The sequence below is a fragment of the Vidua macroura genome, chromosome Z (assembly GCF_024509145.1).
Source record: "Vidua macroura isolate BioBank_ID:100142 chromosome Z, ASM2450914v1, whole genome shotgun sequence".
NCBI classification, from domain to species: Eukaryota; Metazoa; Chordata; class Aves; order Passeriformes; family Viduidae; genus Vidua; species Vidua macroura.
The window spans coordinates 18428994-18445929 of record NC_071611.1 but is presented as its reverse complement, the minus strand read 5'-3'; the positions used below and the strand labels follow the sequence as shown (position 1 = coordinate 18445929).

The 16936-nt window shown below is 37.9% G+C and overlaps 1 protein-coding gene across 9 annotated transcripts in view; it reads left to right on the top strand.

The window, feature by feature from the left end:
• CCDC171 (coiled-coil domain containing 171) overlaps window positions 1–16936 on the top strand; it is a 159956-nt gene that overhangs the window by 58004 nt on the left and 85016 nt on the right. For all 9 annotated transcript variants that reach the window (XM_054004235.1, XM_054004233.1, XM_054004232.1 and 6 more), the window contains exons 13-16: window positions 1752–1952; window positions 3842–4009; window positions 5872–6060; window positions 15972–16476. In XM_054004235.1, the coding sequence (XP_053860210.1) occupies window positions 1752–1952; window positions 3842–4009; window positions 5872–6060; window positions 15972–16476 (1063 nt within the window). The remainder of the gene's footprint in view (window positions 1–1751; window positions 1953–3841; window positions 4010–5871; window positions 6061–15971; window positions 16477–16936) is intronic.

The window sequence follows — 16936 nt, the reverse complement described above, 5'->3', positions numbered from 1 at the left end:
ATTGTAGTCTGTTGAGCAAACTAGTTTACCTCTCAAGTTTGTGTGAAACCATGCTGCTTTATCCTGGTTACCACTATAAAGTATATAATTTCAATGACTGCACTTCTGAAATAATTAAAATACATTGATAAATTTGCAGGGAATCATTTTATATTGAAATCATTATCAGTAATCTTTTTTGTTTAACCATTTTTCTCAAGAAAAGGTAAAGAGAATTTAATTACCTCTGTGCATATGAAGGTATATTTTATTAAAGATGTCAATTATTTAGTGGTTTTTTTTTTTTTTGTGTTTATCAGAAAGGTCAATGCATGTGATGCAAGTTGTCTTTAACAGCTGTAAAGTGTGCAGCCTAAAATTTCATGGAGTAAAAGTTACCTGAGATAAAAACACTTGAGAGCTCTTTCCTGTTTCTTTCTTTTTGTTTTGGAACAAATTTTTTTTTTCCTGTTTTTGCCTGACACCACTTTTGTAATGTCCTGTCTGGCTAAATCAATAGGCAAGGGAGTAAGCAAATCCTGAGGTTGTGTTTTAACTTAATCTCCCAACTAGCAGTGTATTGTATTACTGCCAACATAGAATGTCTGTAAACACAGCATTTTTCAGATTCTTTTGCTGATGATATGCTGCTTTATGTTTTATGCAGTGCTTTTCTGTAATATTCATTGAATCTTCACATTAATGGATACTTGTACATGATGTGTTGTTACCTGTTACGAACTTTACTAATTTATGTTCAGAAGATTTAGGACTTCTGTTACAGCACCTTTTTAAGTCACCTAAAAATTTTGCAACCCTTTGCAAGTGATACTTGTATTTTTCACACACAAACTGAGCTTGCTACACACACAGGGTACTGGTCTTTATGCAATTTGCCTGTTTTCAATCTCTCCAAATTTTTGGTAATAATATTGTATAGATGATAAAAATCTAGATGCAGTCTGAAAGCATTTGTATTAGAAATTTAAAATTATTTTAATATTTTAATGTTTTTATTTAGATGAATAAAACTTGTCATTTTCTGATGAATTTGGTGATATCTTTTATATGATTTTATGGTCTATGAAGCTATGATTTTATGAAAAATAAACAATGCTTTCAGTCTGACCTTTTGCAAACTTTAGCGGTGCTGGAAATCCAGTGTAACTGCACCATATTTTGGCTCAAAGGGGATAGTGTATTAAGTTCTATGTTTACCTGGTGAGATTTTGGTGCTGGTAACATAATGGTATTTATTAGCATTTCTGATTATTACTTACTTCCCATGGTCAAGCCTTCCAAGAGAGCCCGCACTTTTTTTTTTATCTTGCATGTAGAGAATACAACAGCACTGAACAACAGCGGCTGTGTTGCTTGCAGATTCAGCCCTAACAGATCAGGGATTCACTTAAGAAAATAATGTATCTTTTCAATAGGTCTGAGATCTTTGCACTCTGCAGAGGATAAGTTGCATCCCTGTGTTCTGCATCTCATTTGTGGGGGTAGAAGGGACTGTGAAGATTACTGCATCATGGAACTTTTACCTGTTAGAGATGGATTTCTAATGCTGTCTAGTTGCAAGCTGTTGAAGAGGCCTATTGTCAATTTTGAAATTCTGTTCTTGAAAGATAAAGTCCACCTAGCCTGGAATCCTGTGAATACATGTGCTTATATGACTCTTTCTTTCCTCAGGTGATGAACACTTGAATAAGGTAGCATTTTATAGAGTAAAATTTATACCAGCTTTTCTGTTAAATTCCTCTGTTTTATAGGAAGCTCGGGATACCATGGCTGATGCCAATGAAGAGTTAAACTATCTGCACACTAAGTGTGCAGACAGAGAGACTTTAATAGAAACTTTAAAATTGGAACTACAGGATGTACAGCAATGCTGGGAGAAAGAGCAAGTACGTGCCACAGAATCTGAAAATGAAATCCAGAAGCTTACCAGAGCTTACCAGAAGGATATGGAGGTATTACAAGAGACAAGATCACTGTCAGAGAGTCTTTATTTAATCTCAGCTTTGTACATTTACATACATCAGATGGTTACTCTTAGTTTTAACAGATTTATCTCTAAAATAGGATTTTAGGATATGTATTTTGAAATATGTGTTTAATATCACAGGATTTCAGGACATATTGGTTCTCCTTTCTTCTATATCAGAACTAATAGCTTAATCATTCCAGTATTATGAATTTTTGAAAAACAGACTTTATTTAAAAAGCTATGCCTGCCGAACAATTATTTCTTTCTTTCAAATTAAAAGTAAGCAGAAATGTTTTATAATTGAAACATGTAATATTGTCATTATCATGTGTTAATTACTTATCCATATGGCAATTGATAGATAGCAAATATGGAATTGAGGTAGTTTTGCATGCATGCCACAAAACCTAGAAATTCTTACCTTTTATCTATTAGCTAATTGTGGTGTGCTATATGTGGGAATGGATCTACAATGTCTTATTTCAGAACTATTATCTCTCTCCTTATATGTATTAACAGATGTTAATTTTGTTGCTTTTTCTGCCCAATAAAGCGGTTCTGTACTAGCAATAGCAATGATATACTTGTAGTTGTTGTGCATATTGAGCTCATTACTTCCACAAATTTGGACATGGATGCCAACTGAGTAAAAAGGAAACATTCTTTCCACCTCTTTTACAGTCTGGTATTTAAATAGGGTCCACATGAAGCAGCTGGAATTGTTACACACATCAGATAATGATTAAAGCGGAGGAAACTAGAAGTCTGGCTATATTGTAAAGGCAGCATGTCTACAACCCTGTGGTTGCATTCAACATGTGTGAATTGATTTGGGGTCTTGCAATTCTGTTTCTTACGCCAAATGGATAATTACCGTCCTAGTTTTATCACAGCTCAAACATCCAATGTAATGATGGTGGCACACTGGATTTTCCTTGGAGAATTTGTAGATCTGTTAGAAACAAAGTTAAACTAAACTGAACTACAATTTATTTTTAATTGCCTAAAATACCATGAGATAATTGTGAGAAAATACACCTAAGTGTAATGGAAAGGGCTCAGAAAAATCCTGCTTTCCAGTCTTGGCCATGTAAAACCTTTACCAAGGCCCCTGGAAAATAATGGGAACCTTTGCAATAGTTTACAGACTTTGTCCTTGTGACTTTTGAGGTACAGCTTGCTATTCTTGTCTTAATTAAAGTTGCTAAGTTGCATAAATCTACTACAAGCATTAAGGATGGAATTTCTATAGCATGCTATTGTTGCTAAATTTTATTTATAACTTGCGACAATTTATTGTATTACTGACTAAAATCAGTGTAAATGAATGCGGCATGGTTTGTGGAATTTAACTCATGAAGCTAAAAGCCTATTTTGTCTGGCCGTTTAGTCTCGTATATAATACAAAAGCAACTTTAAAAAGACTTTAGAGCGATAGTTGTATAAATGGTGTGTTGTGCTGCCAAGTCAATCAGAGAATTTTCTGCATGCTCTGCAGTTGTTGTAAGTGGGTACAGTTGGAGTATAACTGAAGGTTTTGCCATAAATAAATAAATAAATTGCATGTACTAATAGCATGGAATTTTTAATCTGTATCAGATAGTCGTTGTGATAACAGCAGGACTGTTCTGTATTTATATAAGCTATTTATGTATTATGTCTGAATAGACACATTTTATAAAACTGTTTTCTTACATTTGCTTCAATATGTTTGACTGCAAATTTTAGCAATTGTGGTATTTTGAAAAAGGCTTTTGAATGAGATGTGGGGGCTTTTTCACTTCCTTGTAGTTCATATTACTGCCAATGTGATGCACGTCTTTCAATTCTAACACTGTTTAGATACATCATGTAATTCTCCTTTTGTTTCAGGAGAAGCTAACCTTCCTTCATAGCTTATACCAGCATTTGATAGCAGGCTGTGTACTTATAAAACAACCAGAAGGCATCCTAGATAGATTCTCTTGGCCTGAGCTTTGTGTAGTCTTGCAGGAGAATGTTGATGCCCTGATCTCAGACCTCAACAGGGCTAATGAGAAGGTAAGTGTCCTTAGGCACCAGCTACCTCTATTAAATTCAGTGACATTTGTCCACATCGCAGTATCATTAAAAAGGACTGACATTCATCTTATTTCAAAAAGAATTTGGACGTTAATAATTCAATACCATTAATTATGGCTTGTCTACAACTCAGTTTGATGCCATTGCTGTGGGCATGTAAATGTGACTGAAGTCTGTATGAAGTCTCTAAGCTCCACTTTCAGTGCAGGACATGCTAATAGTACTAGCCAATATTAGCCACAGGGACCTAATTAAAAGAAAATAAATTAATCTTACTGATGAAGCAATTCAAAGAACTTAGTCATTTACACTAATAAAGCAAGTCTTTATTTTACCATAAAACTGAAACAAAATGCCCTTACTCAAGGAGTATAGTCTTTAAATTATATGTTTATTATTCAGAGTTTATTATTTAATTTGAAAGAATGACAGTATATTTTTTTCATTTAATTGTAACTCATGGATTATAGAAGTATATTCAGTAGCACAAATAGAAAATACCTGTTTTTATAAAACATTTCAATACTTGCTATAGGGAGGAGCTGTACTTTTCAGGATGTAAGTAAACTTATGTGGCCTTTCTCTCCAGAAATACCTGCATTTTTAGGAAAGAAAAGATCTTTTAAATAAATCAAACTGACTCCACAGACTAACATATGACAGTCTTTAGAATTTCAGTTCATTTTCTGGCTCCACTGATCAGATCAGTCCTAAGACTAGTACAGCAACTCCAGAACTTGTCTGTACTGACATTTTTTGAGACATAGTAAGGTTCATAATCTTCTTTTGAAGATTTTTCATCTTCAGGAGTGACCACTCTTCTGGTCTGAGTAAGATGCAGGACTGGTTACAGTGAATTGTTTTAACTCTGCCCATCATTTAATGAATACCCCATCAGTCAGTTGGACCTACCTCCTAATCAAAGGGGTAGAATAAAATCTGGATTATGAACATTTGATGTACTTTTCTGTTTTACTTTCGAAGTAAAGGAGGAAAGGGAGTGGAAGAGAAGGAGTGAACATTATTGGCAGTGTTTGGGGATATTGTGTCATATTGTTTCTTGCTCTTTAATTTAGTATGGTTGTTGATATTGACTGTGAGGTTTCTAGGACTTTTTTCAGATACTTATCAGCTTTTCAGGGATTTTGAACAGTATGTCACTTACGTTGTACCTGCTTTCTTAGGAAAAAAGATTTCCTCTTGCATTTCTGTGTGACATATTTGAAAAGTAGCTTGCTGATACTCTCTCAATTAATTGTAGGTATGTGCATTTAAAGATTATTGTTACTTTGATTAATTCCTCCATTTAATTTGCATGGGAGCTCCTAAGTTATCCACAGAGTGAATACATTTGTACTTGTTGAAAACAACTTCTGTATGCTAAAATGTCCTGAAATTCTTTTAATGCTTAATAGTAACTGGAATGTTTTGGTTTTCCACTAAAACAAAAATTAAATTAAGGACTGGTTTTTTAGATATTATTTGCAATTCTTGCAAACTTCTAATGGACTGGTATACTCAGATTGGTACTTCACCAACACAAGATTTAATGCTTTTGTGTAAAGAAGTATCCAGTTCAGGTTTTCAACAAAGAAAGCAACAAATATCTGCAGTATGGTACAACAATGGCAAAACTGAATCAAATCTTTTGCTCATTTTGTTGCACAACTCAAGTAAATAATCTGTCATTAAAGACTTTCACTTAGTTTTAATGAATATATTGAAGAAATTACAGTTTAGATTTTATGCAAGGATTGTCTGTGGTTAAACTGATATGCACAATAAAGTAAAAAGGTGTTTAGAGAAGTAAAAGAATTTCTTTTTAAATGCTTGTCACACAGATATCTCACCTGGAATATGTTTCTAAAAACAAGTCCAATACTATGAAGGAGCTTCAGCAGAGTCAGGAAGATGCTTTTAACAAAATGGCTGAACAAATGAAAGCACAGGCAAGCTGTTGGCAGAATGAAAAAAAGTATCTGGAACAGCAGTACTCAGGCCTCCTTGGAGAAGTTCATGCAAGGGCACAGGTATGGTGCTATGAACTTCTGATTTTTTTTTCTTGTAAATATTTAATGGATTATTTCAGTAGTTTGAGCCCCTAACCAGTTTAAGGTTGTTTAAAGTTAAAAATGCCTGCAAACTCCATGCTAGTATTGACTTCATTTATAATAAGAAATAAATGTCTTTGTTAAAACATTCTAGAAGTGAATTGCCTAATTTGGCTTACAGTTGCTACTGATTTTTTTTTTTGAGAATGTTAAGGCTGTAAGATTGAATTTGCTTGATTTAAGAATTATGTAGGGCAGCAGTGATTTTTTTCAGTTCATGCTTTGCAAAGACTGTAGAGATACAGTAAAATGGTCTCATCTGGGGATAAATTTAGAAATATGCATTCTGACCCTAAAAACCAATTAGCAACAGTTTTAGAGGATGCTGTTACACAGATGATACAGTGAGCAGTGGGTCAAAAGTGTAAAACTGTTGGTACTGATTGTTAGTCAAGTTATTTGCAATTTGAAATGTTCACTATTATTCTACAACCACCATTCACCATCTTTTCCATCACATTCATTTCAATCACATGTGTTTCAATTAAAAATGTTGTGAAATTGAGGAAATAAGGTATGCCTTGTTACTTGTGACTGCCACCTGTGATTACTTCATCTGAAGAATGCTATATTTGATGCAGATTTTAGTCTTGGAAGTCTTTGTGTGCTGAAAAATATATTTATGAAGCATTCTTTTTACAGAGCAATTTATGGTGAGTTCTTAGGACTGAGTTATCATTTTGTAGATTTTTTTGCTTGATATTTACATTTCATGTTGGATATTGACAAGGCTAAAAACGTCACTATGAGTGGAATAAGTGGCATCCAGATTTATATTTAATTTCCCCAACATCCTGTAGTTTCAGCTTATGGCTTTCATGTGCCAACAAAAAGAATTATGGAATAATGAAGCTTAATTTTAAAATTAATTTTTCTTCCTTCCAAAAGAAAAAGTGGAGTTACACAATTTAAATTTCTTCCTCCTATGGATGATGGGTCATGTCTTTAAAAACTCTAGTGTATTGTGAAAAATAGGTGCTCTGCACTGTTCTTTGGGATGGTGTTAAACCTCCCAGCCTCTGCAGCTGAATTGTATAGATAGTGTGTAAAGCATTTGCTGATAATCAGTCTCTTTTGTGGAGTGCACATTAGGCATGTGTTTTGGAATAAATCTCATCTGTCAGCTTGCTGTACAGGACTACTGAATCTCTAAAAGGGGAATATTTTCCCTTAGAAAACATCTGGGCATATTTTCTAATGCAGGCTATGTAATGTTGGAGTGCAAGCTGGTAGTTCTGTAATCTAGGTAGTGCAATATCTGTATACACTTAGATGATTCAACAATCTCTTTTCCATCTCATGTTCCAGTTTGCCTTCCTTACTATTAAGTGTCAAGCTCTCAAGAAGACAGTCTAATTTCTTCTCGATCTCTAACTTGTGACTGACTTTAATTTGCAAATACCAAATTAAGCCTTTCCTTTCCTGGCATCCATAGGGTCCATAAATGTCTACTGTTAGGGCTGTCCTAGTCCTGATTGCCCATTTTTCCTGGCTTAACTGTATTTTACCTATTGCATTTTGAGCCAGTTAGGCATATTTGTCTGCAAGATCAGTGCTTTGTTTGATCAGAGGTGTAGAGACAGACTAATATCATAGCCTTATTTCCAAAGGAAACAAGGGAAAATGTGCCACAAGTTACAGAATATCTTCAAAAGATCTTTAAGATTTACTGATTGCCAGCGATTACATAAAGATGCAGAATGCAATATTTAAATTTAATTATTTTAGCAACCCTTATTCATTAAGTTTGATAGGAAACATGTAATCACTACAAGTGGAATATAATTTGCCAGTATTTCATTGTACAGCTGAGGGTCTCCTCATTCTAGGACACTTATTCTAGCACTACAAGGAAACTGTAGCAAAGATCCAAAGATCTGAGTGTTAATTACAAGCACTTTAGTGAAATAACCCCTTGTAGGGTTTAATTCCATTTTCAAAAGGCAAGATGAGGGATTTTTGCTGTCCTGCACCAACCTAATGGTACATCATAGGATGCTTCCTTTTATTTGTAGCTTTGTCTTCAACCAGTGTTCCATGACTACTTCTAGATATTTTCTCCTCAGAGGTCCTGTTGAGACTTCTTTAGTTTTTCAAATTGTTGGCATGTCTATGAAAGCAAACCATAGAGTGTCAATTCACACTCTCAGGAGTTAATGGAGAGCTCTAATTGCACAGCAGTATAAGCAGTGTATCTTGAAAATTATTGTTTTAGTTTAGTAGAACTGCAGTAGATAGTTAGGGCTTTTTAGAATGGTCTCCTTATAATTAAAATGCTGCAGAATCTGGAGGTTTTAGTGGCAGTGACACCTGCTTCTACTTCTGTCTCCAGCTAGTACTGTTCATGGTCTCTGGTTCCACAATAGGATCTATGAATGTTAATAGGTACTACTTCACAGTTGGTACTGTAGGTCAGATGGATGATGTAATCAGAAACAGTTTTACTGTTTTTCTAAAGGACAGAAATTCCCAGAGTAGCCTTATCACAGGTCAGCAATAAACAAGCCACTCTGTAGATACCACTCTTTGTCAGTGGTCTCCATGTTTGGAGAGTCAATGAAGTTTAAAATGCATATCCTTTTTTTTTGCCTTTTGTTGCAGAAGTCTAGTCCTCTTGATTTGATAGTATGCCATTTTGAAAATGTTACTATGCCTGTTCCTTAGCCTCACACAAATTATTTATTATTTATAGTCTCATAGGAAATTTCATCTGAATTTTAACTACCAGTTGTTGTTTGTTTATTATATAAACATTTATTAATCTGTCCCCATTTTTTGTGGCAACTGCTTAAAATAGAAGGGTTTTGTTCTGATATGCAAAAACATATTGTAAGAGAAAAATACTGTAACTACTTTAAAATGTCAATTTCAACAGAAAAATCAAAGGTTTGCTAAACACGAAAAGGAAAAAGTCCCCTGGGGAGAAAAAAAAACTGTTCTTTTTTCTTTTTCCTTGGTTGGAGTACTTTTACAGCAAGGCATGTGAATTAGATAAAGGATGGGATATATTGCAATTATATGACAAATCACAATAATCTGTACAAAGGGAGGAAGAGAAATGTGTTCAACTCTGCTGGTTCTGACCTACCAGGTGTCTTTGGTAGGCATGTCTGGCCCATGTACTTAAAACGCAGCAAAGGGAGGACAGGACAGTTGATGTTGTTATGTTGTTATACATATATACATATATATATATATATATATATATATACACATATATATATATGTATATATATATAATGTTATGTTGTTTTATATATATATATATATATTTGGAAAAATAAAACAGCTGAACTACAAGAATCACTGACTCACAGAAACACAGAAAGGGTCAGGGTGGAAGGGAACACAGTGGGTCATCTGGTTCAACCCCCCTGCTCAAGGGGGTTGTCCTAGAGCACATTGCACAGAATTGTGTCCAGATTGTTCCTAAATATCCTGAGTGAGGGAGACTCTACAACCTCTTTGGGCAATTGATCACTGCACAGAAAAGAATTTCCTCCTCTTGTTCAGGTGGAACTTCTGTGTATCAGTTTGTGCCCATTGCCTCTTGTCCTGTTTCTTGGCTTCACTGAGCAGAACCAGATCCATCCACTGATGCCCTTTCTTTAGATACTTGTAGAAACCGATGAGAATCACAGAATTGTTAGGTTTGGAAGGGACCTCTGGAGACCATCTAGTCCAACCCACCTGCCAAGGCAAAGTCACCTAGGGCAGGTTACACCAGAATGCATCAAGGAGGTTTTTGAGTGTCTCCAGAGAAGGGGACTCTACGATCTCCCTGGGTAGCCTGTTCTAGTGCTCCACCATCCTCAGTGCAAGGAAGTTTTTCCTCATGTTGAGGTAGAACTTCTTGTGCCTTAGTTTTTGGCCATTGCTCCTCATCCAACATCAGTGCTAGATCACTCCACTGAAAGAAGTCTGGCACCATCCTTCTGACCCCCGCCTTTGAGATATTTTTGTGTATTGGTGAGATCTCTTCTCAGTCTTCTCCAGACTAAGCAGACCCAGCTCCCACAGTCTCTCTTCAAAAGAGAGAAGCTCCAAACCCCTGATCATGCTTGTGGCTCTCCACTGGACCCTCTCCAGTAGCTCCTTGTCTCCCTTGTGCTGAGGAGCCCAGAACTGGACACAGCACTCCAGGTGTGGCCTCACTAGGGCTGAGTAGAGGGGGAGGATCACACTCTTCCCAATGCACCCCAGGATGACATTGGCCCTCCTGGCCATGGGGGCACTGATGGCTCATGGACAGCTTGTGATGCACCAGCAGTCCCAGGTCCTTTTGCACAGAGCTGCTCTGTAGGAGGGCAGCCCCAGCCTGTGCTGGCACTTGGGGCTGTTCCTCCCCAGGTGCAAGACCTGGCACTTGCCCTTGTTGAGCCTCATCAGGTTTCTCTCTGCCCAACCCTCCAGCTGATCAAGGTCCCACTGAATGGCAGCAGAGCTTTCAGGTGGATCAGCCACTGCCCCCACTTTAGTGTCACCAGCAAACCTGCTGAGGGTGCATTTGATCCCTTCCTCCATGTCACTGATAAACAAATTCAGTGAGATTGGACCCTTGGGAGCACTACTGACTGCAGGCCACCAGCTGGGTTCTGGTCCACTGATCAGGTTTTTTGGGGGGTGGGGAGCAGGGAAGGGAACTATGAGGACTACATTCTGCATATCCCCTTTTCGTTGCCTCTTCTTGGAGGAGATTTTGGCAACTATGTCACAGAATGGTTTCCACCACTGATGTGAAGTATCTTAAAAAAAACCCCTTTGTAACACTTGCAGCCTATTGCAGCAGACATTGTTTTATGTTTTAGTGTCTGGCTGGTTCCACATCAACCAGATTTGAAAATCATTATTCCATGTGGATTTTGTGCTGCCCTATTAGGACAGTGTCTGTACAAACCCACCAAGCTATGCAATTGTCAGTTCTTGATTCACCCCAAAGTCCATTTATATAACCCACATTTCCTGAGCTTACCTGCAAGGATGTTGTGGGAGACAATATATACGAGGTTGCCTCTCAATCATTTCTTCTTGAGGATGAACAGGCCCAGCTCCCTCATTCTATTAAGAAAGATGCTCCAGTCCCTTTGTCACCTTCTGTTAGACCTGCGCCAGGACCTCCATGTCTCTCTTGTAATGAGGAGCCCAGAACTGGAGAAAGCACTCCAGATGTAGCCTCACTAAGTTTGAGCAGAGGGGCAGGATCACTCCCTTGTTGTCCTTGACATGCTTGGCCACATTGAATTCCAGATGCACCTTGAATTTCCTTGTCTCATTTCTACTTTGACAACCTCTCTATCTTCATTCTAAGTAGCCTGACCCTTTTTCCATCTCCTGTGTATTTCCTGCCTGGGTAATGACAGTTCTTCATTTGACCATGCAAATCTGTTACCCCTTTGCCTGACTTCTTTTGCATTGGGATGTATTGTTCTTGAGCCTGAAGGAACTTATCCTTGAACATCTACCAACTCTCTTGCACCTCTCTTCCCTTAAGGGGCTCTTCCTGTAGGATTCTTCTGAGAAGATCCCCAAAGAGGCTAAAGTTAGCTTTCCTGAAGTCCATGGTTACCATTTTACTTGCTTCCTCCCACCCTGATGCTGAAATTCCCAACCTTCACATCCCAACAAGGCCTTCCCTGTAAGTGTGAGGTCAAACAGCACAATATTCCTACCTGTGGCAGGAAGTTCTCATCACTGCTTCTCAATAACTTCCTGGGCTGTTTGTGTTTCATGGTGCTGGTTCTGCAGCAGATGTCAGGGTAGTTAAAGTCCCCCACAAGAACCAGTGTCTGTGACGCTAAGGCTGCTTTGTGCTGCCTGTAGAAGATTTCGTCCACCTTCTCCTGCTGCTCAGGTGGCCTGCAGTGTACACCCACAAATGTCACCCCTACTGATCTGCCTTTTTATCCTAACCCATAAGCTCTTGACTTACTCACCATCCACCCAAGACAGAGATATATACATTCCACGTGTTGCCTCAAGAGAGGGTAACTCCACCACCTCACTTTCTTGGTCTGCCTCTCCTAAATAGCATTTCCTTTATTACAGCATTCCAGTCATGTGAGCTCTCCTACCATCTCTAATTGCAAAGGTCAGAGTCCTTTGACAGCACACAGATCTCTAGTTCCCCCTGTTTGTTCCTCATTTTGTGTGCATTGGTGTATAGGCAGTCCATGGAAGTATTTGATTGTGTCAATATATCCCAGTGGGAGTGCATAGTCTGTCTTCTGGTTATGTCTTTGGATGCTTGTACCCTCAGGAGGCATCCCCTCTTAAGCATCCTTTTGCTGCTTAGGTGATCACTGTAGTTCTCACCTTCCCACACCTTTTCTCTGTCGAGCCTGGCCTTGTCCCTGTCCCCCTTTAAATCCAGTTTTAAGCTCTTTCAGTGAACCCTGCTAAGATCCTTTTCCTTCTTTGAGATAGGAGAATCTCATTTGTTGTCAGCAGACTCAGTATCATATAAACTGACCCATGATCAAAACCCCACAAATTCTGATGGTAACATCACCCTTCTGTTCCTCTGAAGCCATGTATTCCTCTGGGATTTTCCTGGGTTTTGCCCCATCATTCCCTGCAATTGGAAGGACAGAACAGAACACAGCTTGTGCTCCAGATCCCTCAACCAGTTATCCCAAGGCCCTGAGGTCCCTCTTGATCACTCACAGCCTTTTTACTGTGACTTTGTTGCTACCCACCTGGTAAATAGGTAATGGGTAGTGATCAGTTGGCTGTACCACTGGGCAGTTTCTTGGTGATGTCTCTTATCTGGACTACATGGAGGCAAAATACTTCTGTATAGGTTAATTCTGGTTAGCATATTGGGCTCTTCATTTCTCTAAAAAAAGTGTAAAAAAGGAGTCATTACTGTTCTTTTTTTTCTTAATTGAGGAGCTCAGGGTATAGGGGGTAGGCTGCCCTGTCGTAGACAATCAGTCCAGCCTAGATGGACTTTCATCCACATTCTCATTTCCCTGATTCTGAGATTCCAGGGCCGCATACCTGTTGTATAAGGGTACCTGGGAAGTTTTCACTCACCTCTGTCTCTAAGGTCCCATGCTACCTGGTGGTGAGAGGCTGGGGGATCCATGGCTTCATGTGAAGTGGACAGTGGGTGCATTTGTCTGAGGTGTGTTAGAATGTGGCTCCACCACTCAGTCTCTTCCTCAGACTCCCTAATTCTTCTTAGTCTTTCTACTTTGTCTCTCAGCTCCAGCATTAGGCTTTGTAAGTCATCCACCTGATCACAACTCACACAGCTGTTGTCTCTGCTGCCCTGAGAGCAGCGGCAGGCTCCATCATTCCCTGCAGCCTGAGATTCAGACTCTTGCATGGTTTCTTGGGCACTCAGTCTGGGTTGCCTCATCCTTTCTGGTGTGCACAGAGGAAGTAACTTGTGTCCAAACAAACACCACACCTCAGCTCAATCAGCTGAGAGTGAAGATCACCAACTGAGCACTGAGCTAAGTGCTTGCATTGTCAGTGCCTCAGTGCCCTTCCTGCTTGCTCTGTGTTTGCAAACAGTGTCATGGTGCCTTGGCTCATGTTTCATGCTGTTTGCCCTCTCTGTTCATTGTGTTCCTGCTTGCTTGCCCTCCCTGGGGGCAGCTTTAGTACACGTGGGGGTGGGCCCTGTCTCTTCTACTGCCATCTGTGCTCAGCTCTCCAAAAGAAAAAACCTTTGGAAGTCTCTGTGTCATTATATTTCTAGTTTTCAGTTCTGTTTCCATGCGAAGGCTAAGGGTGTAGTAAGAAGTAGGGTAAAATAGTTTTGCTAATAGCACCTGATTTTTTGTTAAGGTTTCTTGGAATTGATGAAGCTCTGCAACCCAGTGAGGTGCCCCTCAAAGCTCAAATACCAAAGGAAACCAGCTTGCCAACATTTAGGAAAAAAAATCTATGTCTCTTTCAAGAACCGTGCTTTCAAGCTTTAAAGAAAACTCTAGAAACCGTGTCTGGTGTAGCAAAAGAAATTATTAGCCAGTAAAAGAAAGAAGGTCTATTTTCTTGCAAAACTTACATTTCTGAAGTCAGAGGTTGTCTTATTTACTTTTGCATATTACCATATCACAAAAAGCATTAAAGAAGTGCTTTAATTAGCAAGAGCACTGAATTTGGTATTGCTATCCAACAGCCCTGTAGGGATCACAGTTTGTTTACTTCGATATTGGCCTTTCACCTGTGATGGCCAGAAGCCATAGGTTGTTTTCTAAATTTGGCTTACCTTTTTGGTTCCTTCCAGTCATGCTATCAGGGTTTTTATCTATAAAAATCAAACACTGTAAATAATGCAGGAGCACTGAAAGTATTGTCCATGTTCATACTTTATTTCAGCATAGTAAAGTGACATATGTGGCCTGTAAATTTTGCATTTTGAAATTAAATCATTTAGTGGCCTCTATTTTTGTATCACTTGAAGTATTTTAATAGCATTACAAATTCTTTCCCTTCCAAAAAAATTATAAAATATTTATTTGGTCGAAGACATTTTGAAGTGACTAGGGTAGATCTCTTTAGAAGCATGGAATCTTCTATTTTCATTCTAGGGGTAGCTGTGTATATTTTTTTTCCATTTTGTACTTGAAGAATGGAGGAGGTGAAAGAAACTAGGGTGCCTTGCTCAGCACTAGTTTGGGATCTCTAACAAATAGAATGCAGGAGAATATGGCTGGATAATACCCCAATTTGCTTCTTTTTAGATTACTGCTACAGGAATAATGTCATTCTATGTTCAACAAAATTGTCTATAGCTCTAAGAGAGGTATCTGAAACGTAGCAAAATCCTCAGTTTTCATCGTCATATGGACTTGTAATTCCACCCATGTTTGGTTTTTTGTGACCATGTATTATAGCTGAAGCATTAGCATTTAACTTGAGCTTGTACATTCTTTGTGAACAGTACCTAAAATTTATTATCTCCCTACACCAGTGAAGCCTGTTTAAATGTAGTCACTGTTTCAATCACAGAATACTCTTAGGCATCAAGGACCCAGTTTAAGTCTCTGAGGTCACTTAGAGCTCTCAGCATAGTGTCTTGATTCTAGTACTGCAGTCTGCATCCTCTAACTGTAGTCCTGGCACTTCCTGACTTGTTACCATTTTCATTTCTCTATACCAGCTCGCTATTTTAAATCTCCCTCTTTCCCTGTTTCAGGGCATTTAGAGGAAAAAAATGTTCTGCAGCTTGAAAAAAATCTATTATGGCATGAAGCAAAATAAAAACATCTGTATTACACTGTTCTTTTGAAAACTCAGTTCTGTATGAGACCTAATTAATCTGTGAATATATAAGTAGGGGGTTGATTACAAAGTAATTAAGAGATCACCTTTACTTCCCCTTTTCCAGCTGCTGCCAATCTGTCTACATTTATGTTCCAGAGCCTTCCTTATTTTTTTCCTCTCCCTTATACTAATTTTATTTCTTCTTTGTAGAGCAATGGTCTTTCTGAAATTGGAGCATGTAATTGCTTACTAAGCAATTGTTGTTAAGTCAACTGGTAAACTGCATTGTGGACAACCAGGTGCAGGCTATTGGAGTACTAAGGGTTATCATCAGGAACCAGGAATCCATTTGTAACTGAAGACTGTGCAAACTTTGCTTTGTTACTTTGTTTGTTTTCATGTATCTCATTGTTTAACTGTTTATTAGGAGAGATAGTTTTATCATAATTACTAATAATACTTGTTCATTTTGTGTGTTACTTGAACGAGAAGAAAAAAAGAAGGTATTTTCTTTTATCTTTTGTCTAGGTAAAAATGATTTTGTTAAGTAGAAAAACTTTTTGTTAATATTTCTTCTAGTTCAGTTTGTTTTATTTTCCCTCTGATCCCAGGAATACCAAGAAGCAGCAGAGAAAAATAAGGAAAAAATTTATGTACTTGAAAAAAGTCAAGAGAAATTGGCTCTTGAAAACACTTCTGTGAAAAAGATGTTAACACAGTTTCAGAAGGAGCATTCCTCACTCCTGGCAGCCTGTGCACTATTAGCAGGTGCCCTGTATCCTCTGTATGGCCGATTGTGTGCTATGTCTTGCCAAAGAGACCTTCTCCAGGATCAGGCGAACATATATGAACTAGTGAACCAGAAGATTAGGACCCTAGTTCATGCTCTCTCTGATGAAAAGGAAAACAATCAAGATGAAGCAAAACTAAAGAAAAGAAAATCCCAGGCCCTGATTTATGTATTCCGAAGAGCTGTGATTGCAGTTTTGGCAGCCAACAGACTTAAGCTTTTAGCACAGTCTTCTAGTTCCCTCTTCACATGGACAAATGGCTTAAAAGAAGGCATTGGAATTCCAGTTTGTGTAGGAGAATCCAAAGGCAAGCGTAATCTGTTGAGTAAGCTGATTTTTTTCTTCTTTGATAAATGTTGTGTCAAAAGATATGGCTAGTGAATAACATATAGTAATGTTATTTATAATAGAGTGTAAATACAAATTTATTGACATTTTAACAAATGTAATTTCTGAATTTGTAACTTTTAGGTAACTGGATAAATGTAATTTCCCCTAAAAGGAAATGCTTAGTCTGTTTAGCAATGCAAGTAAAGTTGCAACTACACACATGAGCTCCCATTGTTTGATATCCTCAATATTTGCATTGTAGATTTCAGAACTAGGTGCTACTGCAACTGCTCTATGTGATAAATTTCTTGAAATGTTCCTACATTATTTGCCACCAACATTATTTTTTGAGAATGTCTGTTCTCTTCTTTTATTAAAAACTTGCAGTACTTATTTCCTGCTGAAAAATGTAAAAAAGTTTCTTACTGATTCAGGTAAAATATTAATGTAAGATT